Source organism: Pholcus phalangioides, unplaced genomic scaffold (assembly GCF_987345545.1).
Source record: "Pholcus phalangioides strain wild (caught in Gottingen) unplaced genomic scaffold, Ppha-v1.0 ptg000008l_1, whole genome shotgun sequence".
NCBI classification, from domain to species: domain Eukaryota; kingdom Metazoa; phylum Arthropoda; class Arachnida; order Araneae; family Pholcidae; genus Pholcus; species Pholcus phalangioides.
In genome coordinates, this window is record NW_028301601.1 from 37,550,690 (window position 1) to 37,570,421 (window position 19,732).

The 19,732-nt window shown below is 34.9% G+C and overlaps 1 protein-coding gene across 1 annotated transcript in view; it reads left to right on the forward strand.

Annotated features, from left to right (window-relative positions):
* The window catches only part of mib1 (E3 ubiquitin-protein ligase mind bomb 1), a 135,383-nt gene that overhangs the window by 15,805 nt on the left and 99,846 nt on the right, over nt 1–19,732 (forward strand). Inside the window, exons 11-12 of the mRNA XM_089234602.1 lie at nt 1,695–1,892; nt 7,324–7,475. Of these exons, the coding sequence (XP_089090728.1) occupies nt 1,695–1,892; nt 7,324–7,475 (350 nt within the window). The remainder of the gene's footprint in view (nt 1–1,694; nt 1,893–7,323; nt 7,476–19,732) is intronic.

The following is a 19,732-nucleotide window of genomic DNA, read 5'->3' on the forward strand; positions in this document are numbered from 1 at the left end:
AAGCTAGATCTCATTTCTGCCTGGGCTTCATTGGACAAACTGCGAGACACCCAAGATCTGTTGCAAGAAGCAACATAAGCACTTCGCCCCCCCCCCCCCCCCAGAAGGGAATCTCCGGCAAAACCAAAATTTATTGATATGTCAAAGATTACATATAGTGCAAGGAAATCAAAAATTATGTAAATCGAAGAATTAAATTAATCAAGTTAAAGTCAACGTGCAATGAGCATGGATAATAAATAATCATAGAAAGCATAGACTCTACTAATTTAGGGCTTGAGATTTAAACAAAATATCTTTGTTGAAAAAAAGTAGACATTCTTTTCCAAGTTGGTCTTCTGTTTACTTTTCCCTGCCCAGGACCCCTCCACCAAGTCAAAAGTGTTCGAGATTACTTTGTAGTTGCATCATGAACTACTGATGAAGAATTCAAACACTAAAATTAAATTTGATGTATATGTTAAATTAATGTGCAATAGTTAGTTCTGTTATGAAGGAAAGCTACTTATTCAAACAGTTGCTCTGTTAGTCTAAATTAAAAATTACTAGTATAAATCAAAGTGTACAGTACATTTCACCACAATAATTTAAGTAATAAGAGATAAAAAATTGCTATTATTTTTTCTTTCGCAATCTATAAATTTTATTAATATTGTTATTTTGATTCATACTTTAATAAATGTCATATTACTTTAAATTTATATGATTCTCATAACATTGCACATTAAAACTGACGGAAGTCCACTTAAGCCTTCATAATTTTTCGATAACTTGAGGTGACGACTTATCGAGGTTTTACTGTGTTTTGGAGTGTCTAGAACAAATTAACTGGATTTCCATTGATTCATATGGAAATAAATGCCTCGGTTTTTGTCAGTTTTGGATTTCACCCATTGTTTTCAGACGAATTATCAACAAAAAGCGAGGTATCACTGTATTTACAAATCTCGGCAAAGAGCTATGAATGAAAGTGCTTCATTTGTCAAAAACGATGGCACCGGCATTGAACAGTAAAATGTAAACAAATATTACCTTTAAAAAAAAGGATGGACAGCAGAGTAAAACTATCTGGTTCACCTTGACTTATTTACATTGGACCTTGTAATCTATACATTTTGCACCCTGCTTTTGGAAGTCATCTGGAGGAGCATCATTCTTAAAAAATTTATGTCTTGATTATTTGCTGGACATGGAGGAAGAGAGTTGACAGACAGAGCTTTGGAAGATTCTTAAAAAAAAGTAATGTATTGTGAGGAGAGGCGGAAAAGAAAGAGGGTACTTGTAAAAAACAGTGTACTACCAATTATTATCTATAGTTGCTGGTACACTGTTTTGGCGAGAAATTGTTGTTGTTACTGTCATTTTGCTTTAGCAGTCTCATAGGATACTGAAATAGTGCTATGAAAAAAAATCTAGTTTTTAATTTAATTTTTTGTTATGTTATGATTATGTTGTCTAAGGGGTACCCCCCTTTCATTTTCTAATTTTTTGGGTGGGAGCTCTGATTAAACAACAAGATGTAACATTTGCTGAGATTTTCAAAGTATCTGTGTTTTAATCAGATTCATAATTTGAAAAATAATTGAAATGAATATTTTGATTGTTCAGGAGGAAAAAAAATTATACTAGAAAGTGTTTCTTAATTTCAGTATTATCAAACATTTTGACTAAGTTTTTACTATTTGTGTGTTTAGGATAAAGATGGTGATCGAGCTGTTCACCATGCTGCATTTGGTGACGAGCCTGGTGTCATGGAGCTACTGGCTCGAGCCAATGCAGATCTAAATGCTCGCAATAAGAGGAGGCAGACTCCATTGCATATTGCAGTCAATAAAGGTCATGTAGGAGTTGTAAGAAGTATACTTGAGTTGGGATGTAGACCAAGTTTGCAGGTAAAATATTAATTTGTGAGATAGTCTGATATTAAAATAACCAATGTGAAAAACAGTTATTAAATACAGTGAAACCTTCATACAACAATATCCTGCTGACCCGAGAAAAATATTGTAGGGAGGAGGGTATTATCATTATATCGAGAGGAGGCATTATCTCATCATGCTGCAACTGTGGTGCTGCAGGCATTTCTTTCAATTTTTCATAGTCGGTATCAACAGAAATGCACTTGTGAGCATTTATTTTGCCCAACATTGACTAATTAATTATTGAAAATTAATTGTGTAGGTGGCAAAAAATTTCATGTTTGCCATAGGCTTATTCCAGAGCAACTTCATATGTCTGCTGACCTTGCTCTTCTTGCAACATTTAGCGAAATTCATGTAGTATTTTTCCAAAGATGGCCATATGAATCTGCTTTTCACCAACTTTGCTGTAGCACAACAACTTGGATGTGACAGCTAGCGCATAGAGTTGAAAATGGCTTTTCGTAAGCTTTCTGGTACAAGAGGTCGAATAACACCAGTTGAGATGTCACATTGAAGATCAGGACCATCAGAAAAAAGAGCAAACGGTTTCAAGTCCAGTCAGGAACTGTCAAGCTGTAAGGAACGCAAACCTTCATCACGTTGTTGTTCCTGTGCCATGAGGTGATAGTCAATACTTTTCCCTGGCAATTCTATGCCTGCCGTGTCAGAAAACGCATTGGCAACAGTGTTTTGCTCACCAGAAATGTGCTATATGTTGGTGGAAATTGGGATATGAATTTGAGTTGTCGTAGTTGCCTGGAAGAACACTTGTCTGTCTTCTGGCAGAAAGCATAGGTCAAAGGATTAGGGTCACAGAAAATGGTGAACTGCCTGCCCTTCAAGAACTGACTGAAGTGTCAAACAGCAGAATAAATTCCCAGCAACTCTTAGTCATAGACACTAGTTCCTTTCTATTGCAATAAGCTTGCGGGAAAATAAAGCAATGGGTTCATCTTTAGTTGACTGTTTTTGCTTCAGCACCACTCGAAGACTTATGTCTGAGGCATTGGTCATAAGAACCAGTTCAACGTATTGCTTAGGGTAAGCCAACATTTCAGCATTAGCGATCATGTCCTTACAAGTCTGAAAAGCTTTTTCAGTTGCATGAGTCCAAGCAATAGGAGTTGTGCCCTTTTTTTTTCTTATTTTTCACCAGGTTGTGGAGTGCAGATTGCTTTTCGGCTGCTTTGTCCAAAAACCTATGGTAAAAATTTATGAGAGCCAAGAAGCGTCTCAAATCATACGCTGTGGCTTCAGATACTCAGTGATAGTGATGACCTTTTCCTGTAATGACTAATGACGATATATCTCTCAAAGATATGAGATAACCAAGGAAAAGCAATTCGGTTTGGCCAAATACACATTTACTGACGTTAAGGATGATGCGATACTTGTTGAGATGTTCAAATCTTTTGCTCAAGTCCTGCAGACTTTTTTGGGTTTCGTCTTTGCTAGCCACTAGAATGTGGTCAAAGTAAACATAGCAATTCAGATGATGAACAATTTCATCTATAAATCATTGGTAAGTTTGGCCTGCATTTTTTGAACCAAAGGTCATGCGAGTATATTCAAAGCGTCCTAATGGAGTGATGACAGATGTTTTTTGAATATCCTTTTTGTTGACAGGAATTTGATTGTACGCTCTCACAAGGTCCAGTTTGGAGAAAAATTTCTTTCCACTGATGTGTGGCAGTTGATAACGGTTCGGTAACAGTGTTGAGTCTACAGAAGTCGTCCCAGACATGCCAGAACCCATCTTTTTTCTTCACGAGATGAATGGGACTCGCCCAAGGACTTGAAGATGGGTGAACAATACCCTGAGCCAAGAGCATTTTGAATTCTTGTCAAACTGCATCTAATGTCTCTGGGCTAAGGCGGCTAGCTTTAGAAGCAACAGGTGGACCATCGGTAAGAATGCAGGTTTATGTAGAGTGATCAACAGGAATCTTATTGAGAGGAGTTTGCATAATGTTTGGAAATTCTGTCAGCAACTAATGAGATAGCAAGAAGTACTGAAAATGGTTTTCAAACCAGGAGACTGACCAGGCAAGACATTACCTTTAGTATTAAGCGATGTCAGTTGATCAATGAGTTGACAGTTCTTGACATTGACTAATAACTTGAACCGTTGCATGAAATCGGCCCCTAAGATAGGGCTGAAGACGTTGGCAATGACAAATGACCAAGAAAAGTCTCTGCGTAAAACCTAGTCAAGCAGTAGATGTTTGTTACCATATGTTTGGATAGCGGTTCCATTAGCAGCATGCAAAACAAAATTGTCGTCGACATGTGGCTTGTTATCACGGATGTGATTCACAGGAAAGATGGAACATGCAGCACTGGAATTGACCAGAAAACGCAACCCAGTGTTGCAATCCAGAATGAATAAGTGGCAGTTGAGTTGGCTAACATCAGATGACGCTAGTTCTGATGAGCCTGCACGTTTCCCGAAAAATTACAGAGGCTAATGCACTTGCGAGCCTTTTCAGCAAAGCACCGGTGATACCAACAGAGTGATTCAGTGGAAAGGCGATCATAGTCAGTGGTCATCCCACTTGAAAGTAAAAAAAAAAAAGCAACCCCCTCCTTTGCAATCGATCTTTTATTTTTGGATAGGATCGCATGAACGACAAATTTTTCCAGGGGAGGGATTCACGTGCACGAAATCGAGCAGTGTAAAGCCATAAAACTTCCCTTAATCACTTGCAGGTGGTTAGACGAAAAAGAGACAAAAAAGATAAGTTTTAAGTTAAGGTTGCAGAGAGAGAAAAGGCAAGAGAAAGTATTGAAGGGTATTACACAATTATTCCCCATGGAAAAGGCCATAAAGTAAGGGGTGCTGATGAGTGAGGAAAATATATTTAGCATTATGCATGTTTGACTTTAGAATAGCAAAGAGCTTTCATTTTTTTTTCAGAAATGGATGAACCCACACATAAAATAATTGTTGCAACTATTGACATGCTATAACACATTTAAAAATCACAACAGGCTCGGAATCGCAACACCATGTCCTTTTTTCAAATATTATCTCCATTCATCTCTCGTGTTCCCACTTCCAGACAACAGTATTAGGATTTCATAGTGAGTAGGGTTTTTGCTAGTACAGTTTACACAAACTGGAGAAGCACCTCCCCCCCCCCTCCACGTTTTTCTCCCCAACAGAAGATTAAGTAAATTTTTAACAAATATTACCATTAATTTTTTAAAATTCTTTTGTATTTCATTTTCAGTATTAATGTGTCACAACAGTAATCTCCTGATTTCCCGGGATTTTGGGAACGGTAAATCACAAAAAATTCCAGAGAGTGGCCGCGCGGGAGAAACCCAAGCTTAAGCAGAATTTTCTCGGGGGGGAGGGGGGGGGGATTAATTTTTCACTACTTTCATTTCTTAAAATGCCGGCTCATGGAACTCCCCTTCCCTGTTGTGTATGCCAGTGGTGATAACAATAATTGAAATTATTTTGAAAACATATGACAACAAAAATTTAATGATTAAAATTAGGGAAAATATGTATCATATTGGTATACAGGGCATCTTAAGAGCAGAATGCCACCCGAGGCCCTACTAGGTAAATTTACATGCATGTTCCTTGAAAATTTAATTTCATCTATATCTTATTTTTGTGAGGCTCCTCCTTAGTTGAGGCCCATGCATTAAGATAGCACTGTCCGTATACATCTGCATTATTTGAAAATGCTGCTGACAGACCTGTGATTTGGGGGGGGGGGTGTCGGGGGGGGGCTGGCTTTTGAAAATACACTAAAAATGGTATATATATACACATATATTGAGTACATGTTCTTTGTCCCCCTGGAAAAAGTTGAAATGACGGCCCTGGCTGCTGATAAAGAAACCCTTGTATTGTTGATGTATGGAGACAATTCTTATTCAATTTTTTTAAATTTAATGTGAGCAAATTTGTTAGTTTCCTTTTTTTCCTTCATATCTCTTCAGAATTTAGTAAAGGTTTGTTGGACGTCTGGATGCACCTATTCTCCAGAAAACTCTTCAAAACCTCCTCTTAGAGATGTGAAGCAGGGTGTTACCAGTTGTCCCTTTCAATATCAGTGCTCATATATGACTTTGATTTATAATTGATCAGTATTTAATCTATTTTACACATGAAAAAATATGCATTCGAAAAAGAATTAGTAAAATGTTGAAAACAAGAATTCAAATGATTTGACTTCCTGATTATTGTTGTCTGATGTTCATCTGAAATGGTCCAATATTTTTGTCTGTTTAGTCAATATGAATCACTGCAGATGAGATGCTGAAAGTCAATTGTTTTTTCCAGCAAAGCTTCACACACAGCATATAGTGACCAAGGTAGGGATCATACTGACGGCGGAATTTCTTAGTTGTGACCTTCTTACTGACCGTTTGAGTTATTATTGAAAACCTACATTACCTACTGTAGTCGTTGAAAACCTACCCTGTGGGCAAAATTGTTACCCAGTGGTTTTGTTATATAGCAAAAGTACTAGACTTCATTATTGCAAGATGCACAGCAGAAAGTGCTGAATTTTAGGGTGCTTGAAGAAAGAAAAAAAAGACGAAAAAGAGTGTCTAAACCAGCTGTTCTCAACCAGTGCTCTCAACCGCGGTACCCTTGGGGCTCCTTGAGTTGAACAGGGCTCTGCGAGTCCGAAATGGTTGAGAACCGCTGTTCTAGACAGTTGACAAGTACTCAAAAAAGAAAAAAAAAGGGGCAGAGTGGTGGTAAGAAAATCTGCATACAACTACGCAGTAGCAAACAATTAGATCGTGCTGCTATTCTCAAATAATGAAGAAGCCTTCTACATGCTGGACGGAAAATACCCCAAAAAGTATTGTTGGTAATACCCAAAAGAATGTTGTTTTAAGAGCTAAGAGCTAACTTTATGCAATTTTTGGAATAATTGGGGGGGGGGGGGGGTGCAGATGGTGGAAAAAAAAAATCTGATAACACACCACAAGTATTCGAGAAAGAACAAAACTGGTTTCACAGAGACTCATTGTTGAAAAAAGATCGAAGGACACAGCAAAACTAAAAAATATATTGCTATAGCTCTGTGGAAAATATCTTCATAGTGGGAGTTATCATGGTAGAGGATATCATATTGTATCGACAGGAGTTTAACATTAAGTTGAAGGCAATTTCAAAGTAGATATGAAAAATTATTGTTGTAGAGAGAGTTATCATTTTTTTGGTTTTCGTTGTAGTGAGATTTTACTGTATATTGTATTTTGTGTTGTATGGCATATATTTTGATGACTGAAAATTAATCTTTTCCACTAAAAGTATCAAATAGTGTTGCATAACTTGCTGTATTTACTGAGTGTAAAGTTGAAATTTTTGTGAAAACTCTCATAAAAATGTATTAAAACATAATGTAACTTTTTATTAAATCAGGACTCTGAAGGAGACACTCCTTTACACGATGCAATCAGTAAGAAGCGTGATGACATGCTAACTCTTCTGTTGGATCATGGTGCTGATATAACTCTAACAAACAACAATGGTTTCAATGCTCTGCATCATGCAGCTTTGCGTGGCAACCCAAGGTAGGAAGCAGCTAGCTTATATTTAATTTATTACCTGCAAAAAATTGCCATTCTGAAGGAAATAAAATGAAATATGTGTATAAAATTAAAAACACACACACAGTAGAGACTCTTCCTAATCTGGCACATTAGATCAGTGTATGCTGGAAGTTTCTTATACAGTGGAACTTCAGTTAAAAAGCTTAATTCGTTCTGCCAACGTGCTCGTTATAAGAATCGCTCGTTGTTAGAATCAAACCTCTCCATTGGAAATAATAGAAATTTACATAATTTGTTCCACAATTATTCATTCACATAAAAGTGACAAATAAAAATGGCTTCATTCAATAATACAACATAATAATAGTATAACATAATACAATAAAATATATATATATATATATATATATATATGATGTAATAATGTCATAAATTAACATGCAATATGATAATGTTTACAAATTATCTTACTCTAAATGGTGAGAAAGAGAAGGACTAGTGTTTTGGATGATTCAGGGACCCACTTTTTTCTGCAAACTTATTCTCTTTGTCCGACTTTGAAAAAGAACCAATATAATGACACTTTTGCCTCCTTTTTAGGATTTCTCAAAAATAGGGAATTTGTATTCTTCTTGGACAGATTCATTTCTCGCACACCACTACAGCTTTATTTGACTGGTTCTTTTCTACAGAATTTTGCACAGATTTCCGCATTTCACACATCTCTCTCATTTTATTTGAAGTGAGCACTTTTCTCTTCCTTAGCAAAGATACCCTCCATAACATCTTGCTGTTGCAGGCAATGGAGGGTCATCAGTTTGTCTCCAGTCAACTCCTGGCCAAGCAGAATTTATAAAAAAAAACATCCAAGCGCTCATATGCGTGGTTACAATGCAACATCTAGTTTCGTATTGTAACCAGTCAAGCCTGTATACATGGGTGTTAATTTTTCGAGTAAGGCATGCTGACTGGAGACTGTAGGGGAGAATATTATCCACAATTTTCCACAGTACATGTGTGGACGAAAGCAAAAATCTATCAGCTCAGTTTTGATAACGTGACAATAATTAAACAAAGCACAAAGGTTTTGCTTGTAATGCGAATTATTGCTCTTTAATCGAATCTAAATTTTTTCACAATTTTTACTCGTTATGCAAATTGGTCATTAACTAAACCGCTCATTAACCGAAGTTAGTTGAAAAAGTCCATTTAAATAATATAAATTTCTGTGCATAGACATGCACAGTGACATGTTATCCTCTATGCTCGAATAAAAAACGCTGGATTCACATTCATTCATTCTATTGAAATTGATTACTGGACGCAGCAGATTAGCTTGCAGCCAGATTATTATCGAGATCTACTGTACATACATTTTTACAGAATTGACCATCGATTTCTTTGCAGTTTCATTTTAGATGATGAGAAACATAATTTCAAAATATTTTATTAATAATGATTGAGGTTCTAGTCAAGTATATTAATTGCTTTTATTTATATGCTACTTCAAATGAGTCGTTTGAGGTAGAATCTGGAATTCATATGTATGCTTACAGGCTGCTCCATCTATGTGCATAACCAGAATATTTCTGCTATTTTAAGAATGCAGGACGGGTTTAAACATTGTTATGTTAGTTTTAGCATTGAAAACTTTCCAAACTTGATTATGATCTATAATTTAAAATTTTTATGTCTTACTGCGAACTGGTTATGATCTTCATAATCATTTTTTGAGTAAAACAGTAATTCTTCTCATTACTTCATAATGAGTTTTTTATGCAGTTTATTCAATGTTGCAAAATCTCAGTTTTCTAATTTCAGTTTTAGTTTCATGTCAATTAAATTTCTGGTTTTTGGAATTTTTATTGGATATTTTCTATTCCTTTCCTTTGTTGATATAGTTAGGAATTCATGCATTAAACCCAACCGAAATGATTTTATATTCTCATGATGTATATCAGATATTTCCATTATATTCTTGAATGATAACTTCCTATTACAAACAACTTTAAACACATGTTTTATATACAGAGTGAAATGCTCACGAAATGACATTCTAATACATATAAAGATTTCCCGTAAGAGCAGTGCACTTAAGATTAAGGTACCATGATATCTGGTTAATGAACCTGTAGGATGTATGGGCTGCACTAAGAAAAATGACAAAAGAAAAAAGTTGATAGAAACATTGCACAGTAATAGAAACACCAGCTTTTTTACACGCTGCAGCTTAGACATTATTCTTAAGTAAAAATTCAATTTTTAGCTGGATAAAAATGAAATATTGTTATAACGAGTACTGCTTATAACCATAATCTCACTATTGCTAGTAATTCAAAATTGTTTGTCTAAGAACTAATGTTAAATATACAATAAATATCCACTTACAGTGAGCTATTTATGAAAGAAAATCAGAACACATTCCCTATAGCACTGAAAATTCTCGAAAAGCATGTTCCCCCTCTTTTCTCTTTCCTTTCTCCAAGAATTATACACAAAATACTCTGAAAATAGTGGCCATTTTTTTAAATCTCTTCACCCTATTCATAAGTGTTTATAAACCATGCATATCAGTATCTTCCCATAGATAAGAAGACCATGTGCTGTATTTTATCTTGTTATCTATATAGGAGGTGGAAAACACATAATTTTATCTGTAGGTGTGTTGGTTAGGCTAGTAGGGCATGGCCTCTGGTTTTGATATCCTTTTATATATTGCCCCCCAAGGCAAACTGGATTTTTCTTAGGCAGTGTTATTCCCTCTCTCCTTTCTTAGAATCTTCCAGAACTGGACACGGTAAACAGGTCTTATAATCATTTTCTCTGCATCAACTGTTATTGGACATTTTTATAGTGCAACAAATATACTACAGTTGCAGAAACTTCTGCATTCCACAAAGGGAAAAATTTTAATACAATCATCATTGTGTATGCATAGACACTTAACTTGAGAAATATCATACTTCAACAAAAATAGTTTAAAATAAAAGGAAAAAGATAAATTTATTTAGTTTTTTCTCTTTCATGTTTCTATAGCGCAAAAAAACTAAAATTTTTTACTACAAGAAATCCATTATAATGACAATGTTACCTCTGATTGTGTACTATCGTTATAAACTGTATGTAAAAAAAATTATTAGGAATTAATTAGAATCCCTTAACAGCGTCACCCCAGTCCAGTTCGGGCAACTCAGATGTGCAGTATTTGTGATGATGCTAGCCGAGATCATCCCTTTAAAAAGTCTTGCTAATGAGAGCAACAGACCTACAACAGTACAATTATTCAATCATTGCACTTCACTCATATTGGAATAGTTAGAAAAATAAAAATAATAATATTCATAGTTAGAAAAATTGATGGCACCACTACACATAACAATCGTTACACAGTATCAAACTTTACATTAGGTTCACAACACATACACACACACATTCCATCATGTACCAATTCATTCAAAATTCCGCAGAGGAATGTGGACGACGTGCATGTGAGGTTTAATACAGTAGACTCTCTGTAACTCGACACGTGGATAACTCTACATCTATTATTCCCTTGGTTGTCCCAATACTAATTTCAATGAAGGGGAAACTCTCTAACTCGACACATGTTTGGCTTAAATCTACTAAAAGTCGACTACGACTTTTGTCCCTTTACTACAACTAGTTTTTACAATTGCCCATGTTTTATCATTCTAAGAATTTTTTGACGTTGTCCGTGGGTACTTCGATAATCCTTTGTTTCTTTGTTCTATATGATGGGTTCCTTTTTTGCGCTATGGGTGGGAGTGTTCATGTGAAGAATTAATGTTTGAAGCTGGCCTATAATTTTAGTGGCCTTTCCAGGACAGGTTCTTCATTCTTTTCATGGTCAAAAGGGCGGATGAACCCTTAAGTGTGATGTGATCCCTATTGGATGTTGACGATTTCAACATCCAATAGGGATAAAAATCTTATCTGTTGTAAGTTTTGATATTTTTGTCTGTTGCGAAGAATGCTTTTGGTGGAACTCGGTTTCACGATTTCTTGGAAAAGGAGTAAAAGAAAAAGAGCTAAAGCCTGGTTAGAGGCTGAATATGTCATTTGGTTATCATTGTGAGTATCGACGGCCGTGAATGCAATGGCTCCACATGAACTTCATACTTTAATTTTAAAATCAAAAGTTGAAATTTTCAAAAAACTAGAATCAGGAAAACTCAAAGTGAACTCGCCGAAGAATATGGAGTTGCACGGAACCCATTTCAACATTTGCTAAAAATGAGGGAAATCTTTTTCAGCATTTGAATCTTCTTATAAACCAAGCAGAAACGCAGAAGAAATCAGAATTCAGCGATGTAGAGGAAGCAACTCTTACGTGGTTCAAATCCCTCAATCTCACTCAATCCCATTATTAGGACCAATAATTCAAGGAAAGTGAAAGATTTCGCAAAAAATCTCAATCAAGGAAATTAGGAATCACCCTAAGTATGAAAACTTTTTACAGAAAATTACAGACAAAAAATTTGTGAATTTGTGGATGTTAGAATGGATGCAAAAATTTCTGTTTTAAATACAGTTGAAATGATTGATTCTGCTTGGAACTCAGGCACGAGTGCCACGATTCGGAACTGCTTCTGTCATGTTGGTTTTTGTACTGAGTCTAGAGAATGATTATTTCTCCAAATGAAATTAATTAATTAAAATAAAAGATTATTTCTACTGTGAAGATTCCTCCCAGATTAAGTGTGAAGAAAGCATAAATAGCACTATGGGTGATTGTATCGACGATGAATTTGCGTGTATTGACTCTGATCTTGTAACTTCAGGACTTTTAGCAAACGACGATATTCTAGAATCAATTACCCAAAGCAGGTGCTTTATGTTTCGAAGAAATAGAATCACACAGAAAGTAGCTGCAATGAAGAAGTAGCTGCACCACAGAGTTAGAATAATTAATCTTTAATTATATCTTTAGTCTATAAGCTGCACCATCTCCCCATGATTGACTAAAAACTCTAGATGTGATACGTCATTTCCTACAGGAAAAAGCCGAACAATCGCAGTATAAACTGAATATTGTAGAAAAAATTTTGTTTTCTCTTCGGAAAGAAAAACAAGCAAATATACTTGATTATTTTTCAGGAGGTAAATTTTTTTATACGTTTTGATTCTATTTTGAAATAACCCCAAATTAAAAAAATTAATGAGAATTAGCATTTTATTTAATACAATTGTTAGAATGTATATAATTACGTACACAAACGATCGGACAAAAATTTAGAGTGAAACCCCGCTAACTCGACATCTGCTTAAGTCGACATGTTTGTCGATACTTTTGGGGTGTCGAGTTACCGAGAGTCCACTGTAGTAGTATTTGATTCCCCAAACTGAGTTTGAGCAGAAGCAAAATTAGTGTTTCCATTCCGTGAAGCCTGAACTGAGTTTTTCTTTTTTTAATAGACAATAATACCTAATTCACTATTTTCATAATAGGTGGCAATGCTGATTCAAATTTTTCATTTCAGTAGAGGATAAAGGGTGTGGGCAGCAAATATACAGGGTCATAGGTAACAGGGCTTATGGCATCTTGCTGGCGAACCGTTGGTCCTAGAGGCATACTTTCAATTAGAAAAAGTATCCAAATAACGTGTAGTACTGAGGTATGTGATTCATATTGCAAGGGGTTGTATAGTTATTAAAATTAAAAAATTAATTTTTCTACTGTCTCCATGTGTCCATAAATCCAATTAAAAACTTGTTGCTCTGTCTTTTCTAATGCCAACTAAAAAATTCCATGTTTCTAAGTGCAATATTCAATGAGATATTTAAATTTGAAAAACGGAGGAAAGTTGGAAAAAAAAAAGCATTAAATGCAAGTAAAATGGTTTTCCTGCATTCAATGCTGTTTTTTCGCAACTTCCCTCCCATTTTTTGAATTTGAACATCTTGGTGAGAATTGTACTTAGAAACATGGAATTTTTTTTAGTTGGCATTAGGAAAGACAGAGCAACAAGTTTGGATATCGTAATTGGATATCTGGGTACATGGGGCGGTATAAATTTTTTTTAAATTTTAATACACACCTATACAACCATGAACCCTATACATAGGAGGAAAGTTGGGGAAAAAACAGCATTAAATGCGAGAAAACCATTTTATCTACATTTAATGCTTTTTTTCCAACTTTCCTCCATTTTTTTAATTCAAATATCTGCAAATATTTCACTGAGAAATGTGGATTTTTTTTAGTTGGCATCAAAAGAGACAGGACAATAACTTTCTAATTAATTTTATTTTAATAACTATGCAACCCCTTGCAACATGAATGGCATATCTCAATACTATATGTTATTTGGATATTTTTCCTAACTGGAAGTATGCCTTAGGATCAATGGTTTCCCTGTAAAGTACCATATACCCTGTTACCTCTGCACCCTGTATGTATAAAGGCAGCTACAAAACTTGAGCGAAAAAAAATTTCATATTTTTGATGCATTTTTCTGAAATATGTTATTGTCGATGAGTTAATGTCGAAATTTGAAGGTAAAAAATTATCGGATGGACATGGCTTGAATTAGCTACAAGGGGCTAAAAAATCAAGTTTTAAAGTTATATAAGCCATGGCTTTATTACAGCAAACTACATGAGATTCTATCTAAAATGATAAATCTTTTGCAACGATAGCTTTCTCCAGAGTCCTTCGAAAATCATTACATAGAGGTTTCACAATAATAAAATGTAAACTGTATTATGAGTGTTAATGTATAAATTTGTAGTTACAATTTTTTATGGGTAAGAAAATAAGAAATGGCAAATATGATGAAGTATAATTGTTGAATATCCATGGAACTGAACAGGTTCTTTTAGTCCTTAAACTGCCCAATCTGAGCAATTAATGTGATAGTATGTTGACAACTAATGTGATTTCTTGATGCAATAAATAAGTGATGTCTCCTCTTTAACTTGATCAATCGGTTTTGTTGACAAAATGGCCTCATATAATTTATCATTCTGATGTTCCAAATTTTCAAAGTTGAATGAATCTTATAATTATTCTGTTTTAATGTAACTTTGGCCATTATAGAAATTTGTTCCAGTTGTTGTGTGGATATTTGTGCTTACCAACCAGTTTTTATGAACATTTTTTTAATACTGATAAATTTGCAGGATTTTTGTGGGCTCGTGTATTGATAGAATTTTAGAGAATTCACATTATTAGAATTATTAACAAAAGTGTTTTTTTTATTTCTGTGACATTTTTTAACGTAAAGAAGTACTGGGCAGGATAAGAATTATAGAATTCACTTAGAGAAATGTGTGAATGTTTTTAAAAAAGATGACATGCTATTAAGATCTTTGTTATGGTAATGGCAAACGAAAGTTCTTGCACAGACTGAAGAATTTTTGTTTCATTTTTCCTCCATAAATCTAGATTGATTTAAAGCAGTGTTTCTCAAAGTGGGCAATATTGGCCCAGTGGTAGAAGCTTTGGATTTTGTATAGGGTTGGCTCTTTAGTTGGAGGGCAATAGAACAAAAAGTTTGAGAAACTGATTTAAAGCAGCGGTTCTGAACCCTGTGCTCAGGGCTCCGTGGAACACTGGTGTGCACTTCCCAGTGGCTCCACAGCCACTCAAGGGAAATAAAATAAATCAGTAAATTTGGTAAGTAAATAAAAAAAAAGGCTTACAGGGTTCCACCATAAATTTTTTTTCACAAAAATGGCTTCTCGAGTCAAACAGGGCTCCTCCATAGAAATTATATACCAAAAAGTGCTCAGTGAGTAAAAAGAGGTTGCGAACCACTGATTTAAAGTAAAGACTGCAAAATTATGTTAGTGATCAGGAAACTTTTTCTCATGGGGAAAAAAGTTGTGTAACCCTTTTCTTTTTGATCTATTGATATATAGTCAGACCAGCTTATAATGAGCCCACTTTTAGCAAGGGTCTGGATTTAACAAGAAAATTAATGCATTTTGTTTGGTACTTTATTAATTGTACAGCAATTCTGTCACTTTTAGCAAGCATTTTTTTTTTATGGTAGCTCAGATTTAACCAACCGGCGGTCCGGTGTGTATATTTACGTGTGAAGTTCCAAACGGTCCAGCCATATTTTTACAGGTGAACTTTTCGTCTTCCAAATGGTCCTGGCTGTAAATATACTGCCTTGCTTTCCCCCCATAAAGAATCACTAAGCTGGCTTAATATATATATGCCCCTCTTCTTTCTCCACGAAATGACCATTGTAATCGCAACCACACTGGGTGTTGAAAATGACAAAATGGCTTCTGCCTCTTCGTGGGGAGACAGTTTTTAATTAACTTAGCAGGTATAGACGTTTGAAAACCACCTCTTGAATAGTCAGTTCAAAAAAACCTTAATCCTTTTGTAAATGAAGAGGAATTTTCAGAAAGTATAAAGAAGTCTTATACTTTCAAGAATAACAAATGCCCTACCTAAAAGGTTCTTATGTACCTTGTCCATATTCTTCTGTGGAACTTCTAATGAAATAATACATGTTGGGATATGCGTGTCCCTGAGTGAATGTTGAGGGTGCTCAGATCAGTAGTACAGAATACTATAGGTGCTCAAGCACTCACTGCACCTCTTGGCTCACCACCACTGCCAGTCATTCCCGTAAATGCTAGAATTTTACTTATATATTATGGAATCTTTTGATTAAGTTTACTACACTGTCAGTTCCCTTTCCCCTTACCTGCAAAAAATTTCTGGCTACGCTCGCTCTTCCAATAGCACCATGGTCCACACAATGGAAAGGTCTGACAGGTCTTGAGGTCAAACAACCTAACATAACTTTATTTACACGATAATGTACTTAGTAAGAAATTTAACGATCAAAAATGGTTCAGCTCCTGGATGTAAAATGGACCACAGTAATTGAATTCAATCAGCGAGAAAAACTAATTTCTTAGTAAAATAATTACCATACTCCCCCACATTAGCTGGCATGCCGGAAACAGTGAGGGAGACCAGCATGCTGAAAATACCAGTATTTTCTGGCATGGCAATAAATTCGATTCACAGATTTTGGGAAAATTCTTGAATATCTTTATTTTTTATTTATTTCTTATTTGTTATGAGGAAAACAATGATGGCTCCTTGGATATGTATATCTTACTGGATGTTAGTGAAAAGTATAACAGTTGAATATTTAATATTAGAATGAATAAGTGTGTATGTTATGAAAGAGAATGATAAATAAATAAAAAATTAATAAATCATTAAAAATTTTGAAACAAACAGTGTTGGTACAATTAAAAAACCAATTCAATAATGAAATAAATGAGGTAGAGAGCCGAAGGTGCATTAGAGTAAAACAAACAAGGTGAATATATCTATGCATATAATTGGAAATTTCAGTAAACATAAGTTGTAATAAAGAAATTTAAGTTGTATAGGTATGTATCATAATGTAGATTACGAAAGAGGGTGTTAATGAGGGGGAAGGAAGAAGGAAATAAAACACCTCAGAGAGAATCAGAAATGTTGTTCATTGTCGGTACTATAATTGAAAGGAGGTAAGATTTGATTAGTCTTCTATACATGTGTATGAATGAAGGCTGACAGTTGGATTTATATCAGATGGCAAAGATTTATAAAATTCAGGAACTATGTAAGCAAAATACTTCCTTTTCAAAGTTTTATGAACACAAGATAATGCATAGATTCAATTAATTCCTGAGGAAGAACAAGACAAATTAACATTTAAAGAAAACTGATTTTTGAAAATGAGGAAGAGTGATTTAGAAAAAAAAAGATATCAACTTTATATTAAAAAAATCCATTGATTCAGCTGATTGCATGGTGTGATCCTTTTATAATCTCACTTTTGTTGTGGTCTTGGCCGCTTTCGGCCAAGACCACAACATTAAAAAAACCGGTGCCCCTCAAGTTTTACGCTATGCCGGCCAATGCGTGGGAATATGGTAAGTTTATTCAAATTTTTAAGTAAAATAATTTGATTGTTCTTCAAATCAGCGCTCGTGTACTCAGTTCCATTTAGCCCAGATCTTTACTGGAAAAGTGAAAAATATGTGAGGCGAGGAATGGAAAAAGGATGAGTCCACACACAAAAAGCCAAGTATTGTGTACTTAGTTTAAATCCTTTTACGAGAGTACACACCTTTCTTTTTCCTCTCTTACAAAAGAAGCATTCAAGAGTGGGCGGAACAAAAATGTTAAACCGCACAGGACTAAATCTGATATCCCGCTGTTTGTACGGGGGGGGGGGGGAAATGGATGGTTAGAGTTTTTTGAAGTACTTTTGTGACAATTACTCAATTACCTAAACCCTTTTCAAGTCAATTTTATAGCTCTCATAATATGTATATAATGCACTTTATATAACAAAAAATGACAGTCAATCAAATGGTTCAAAAAAAGGTTTATCCCCCTTTACATTTGTTGTTTGAGTGTGAGGATCATTAACATAATTTTTCCCTTTTCATATATTGTGTTCGTTGTTTTTTGGAGATAAAATGCTCAAAAGCTTAGTTTTCACTGCCAAAGTTAAAAAATCATCAAGGTACTAGAACAAGATAAAATTTATTTATTTTAAATCGAATATCCAATATAATCTTATACATGGTACATTGCTAACTCTTAAAATCGTAAATTACTGACGAATCGTTGATCTTGGAGGCATACTTCCAATTAGGAAAAAGTATCCAAATAATGCATGGACCTCAGATATGTCATTCATATTGCAAGTGATTGTATGGTTATTCAAATAAAAAATTAACTATCTATATTAACACCCTGTGCTCAAAAACCCAATTAGAAGTTGATGCCCTGTCTCTCCTGAATCCAACAAAAGAAATTCTGCATTTCTAAGTGCAATATATGCTCTGATGCTCTGAGATATTTAAATTAAAAAAATTGAGAAAAATTGGAGAAAAGACAGCATAAACTAAAGGAAAATATCCTCCCCCCAATTTTTGCTGTTTTTTTTTTTCAATTTTTCTCCATTTTTTGAATTCAAATGTTTCAGTGAATATTGCACATAGAAATGTGGAATTTCTTTTGTTGGCCTTAGGAGAGTCAGGGTAATAACTTTCTAATTGGGTTTTGAGCACAGGGTGTCTGTAAAAAGGTGATTTTTTATTTTGCACCTTACACCCCTTCAATACGAATGATGTATCTGAGGGTCACACGTTATTTGGATGCTTTTTTGAATTGGGAGTATGCCTCTTGGATCAATGGTTCACCAGCCATTTGCGGTGTCATGAATTAGCTATGCTCCCTGCATATAATCGCTATAAGCATTTAATTTCTTTCTTCTTTTTTACTTGAAAACGGATTTAATAAGCATTTTCTCTGAAAAAGAACTACTCGTAGTCAGTTGGTTCCGACTGTAAATAATCCACAGGCACCCATTTTCCAAAATTATATCTATTGTCAGTTTTGTGTGCAAGGGAAGAAGCTTGAATGGAAAAAGTTTTTCTTGCCTTTTTCCTACAAACTGCATAATATGGAAAGTTTAAATATAAGATCACTTGTGTGTGTGTGTGTGTGCCATGGCCTGGATCTGGGTCTCTCTAGGCCAGACAGTTCAGGCCAGACTCTTCTATAGTGAATTTATGGCATGGGGGAAAAAAAATGATGGTAACTATACCAGGACCCAGGGCTGGAACCTTGTCAGCCCCATTCTTGTGGGAGGCCATGGGGTATGGTATTGATCAAAAACTGACCATAAACTTTAAGTCAACATGGAAGAATTCATTTGAAGTCCTTTTATTCGATTTAATTATAAACAAAAACATTAATGATGTGGTAAATTATACTGCATTGATTGACTAAATTTTGAAGGCTAAAATTTTTTTTCCCTCTCCAACTTTTTTTTTTGAGAAACAATTTATATGAAATTTATTGGTGCTAATTAAGTGCTTGTTCATAGCGCGAATTCACCAAATCATGTGATTTGCGTTTATTTTTCATTGCCTTAATAAACTTTTCCTTACTTCTGTCTAATTTACATACGAAAGTCCATTTCTGGCATTTAAATTTTTCTTATACCTACTAATCTCTCAGTGTTCTTTTCGAATAAAAGCTAGACGCCAGCTTCAGGCGTAGAACCGTTGTGCAGCGACCCGACAACCCCCGTTGCCTACACCGACATTCGTTCCGAACGAAATTTAACGCAGAAAAGTTTAATTTTCGGAACGCGTTCGCTGGGATTTGTTGCGGTCGTAAATATATTTCAGAAGCGAAGAAGGAAGTTCTGGCGTGATATCACTCCTCCTTTCCGACATCACCCTCCTTCATTTTTGTATTTCTATCATCA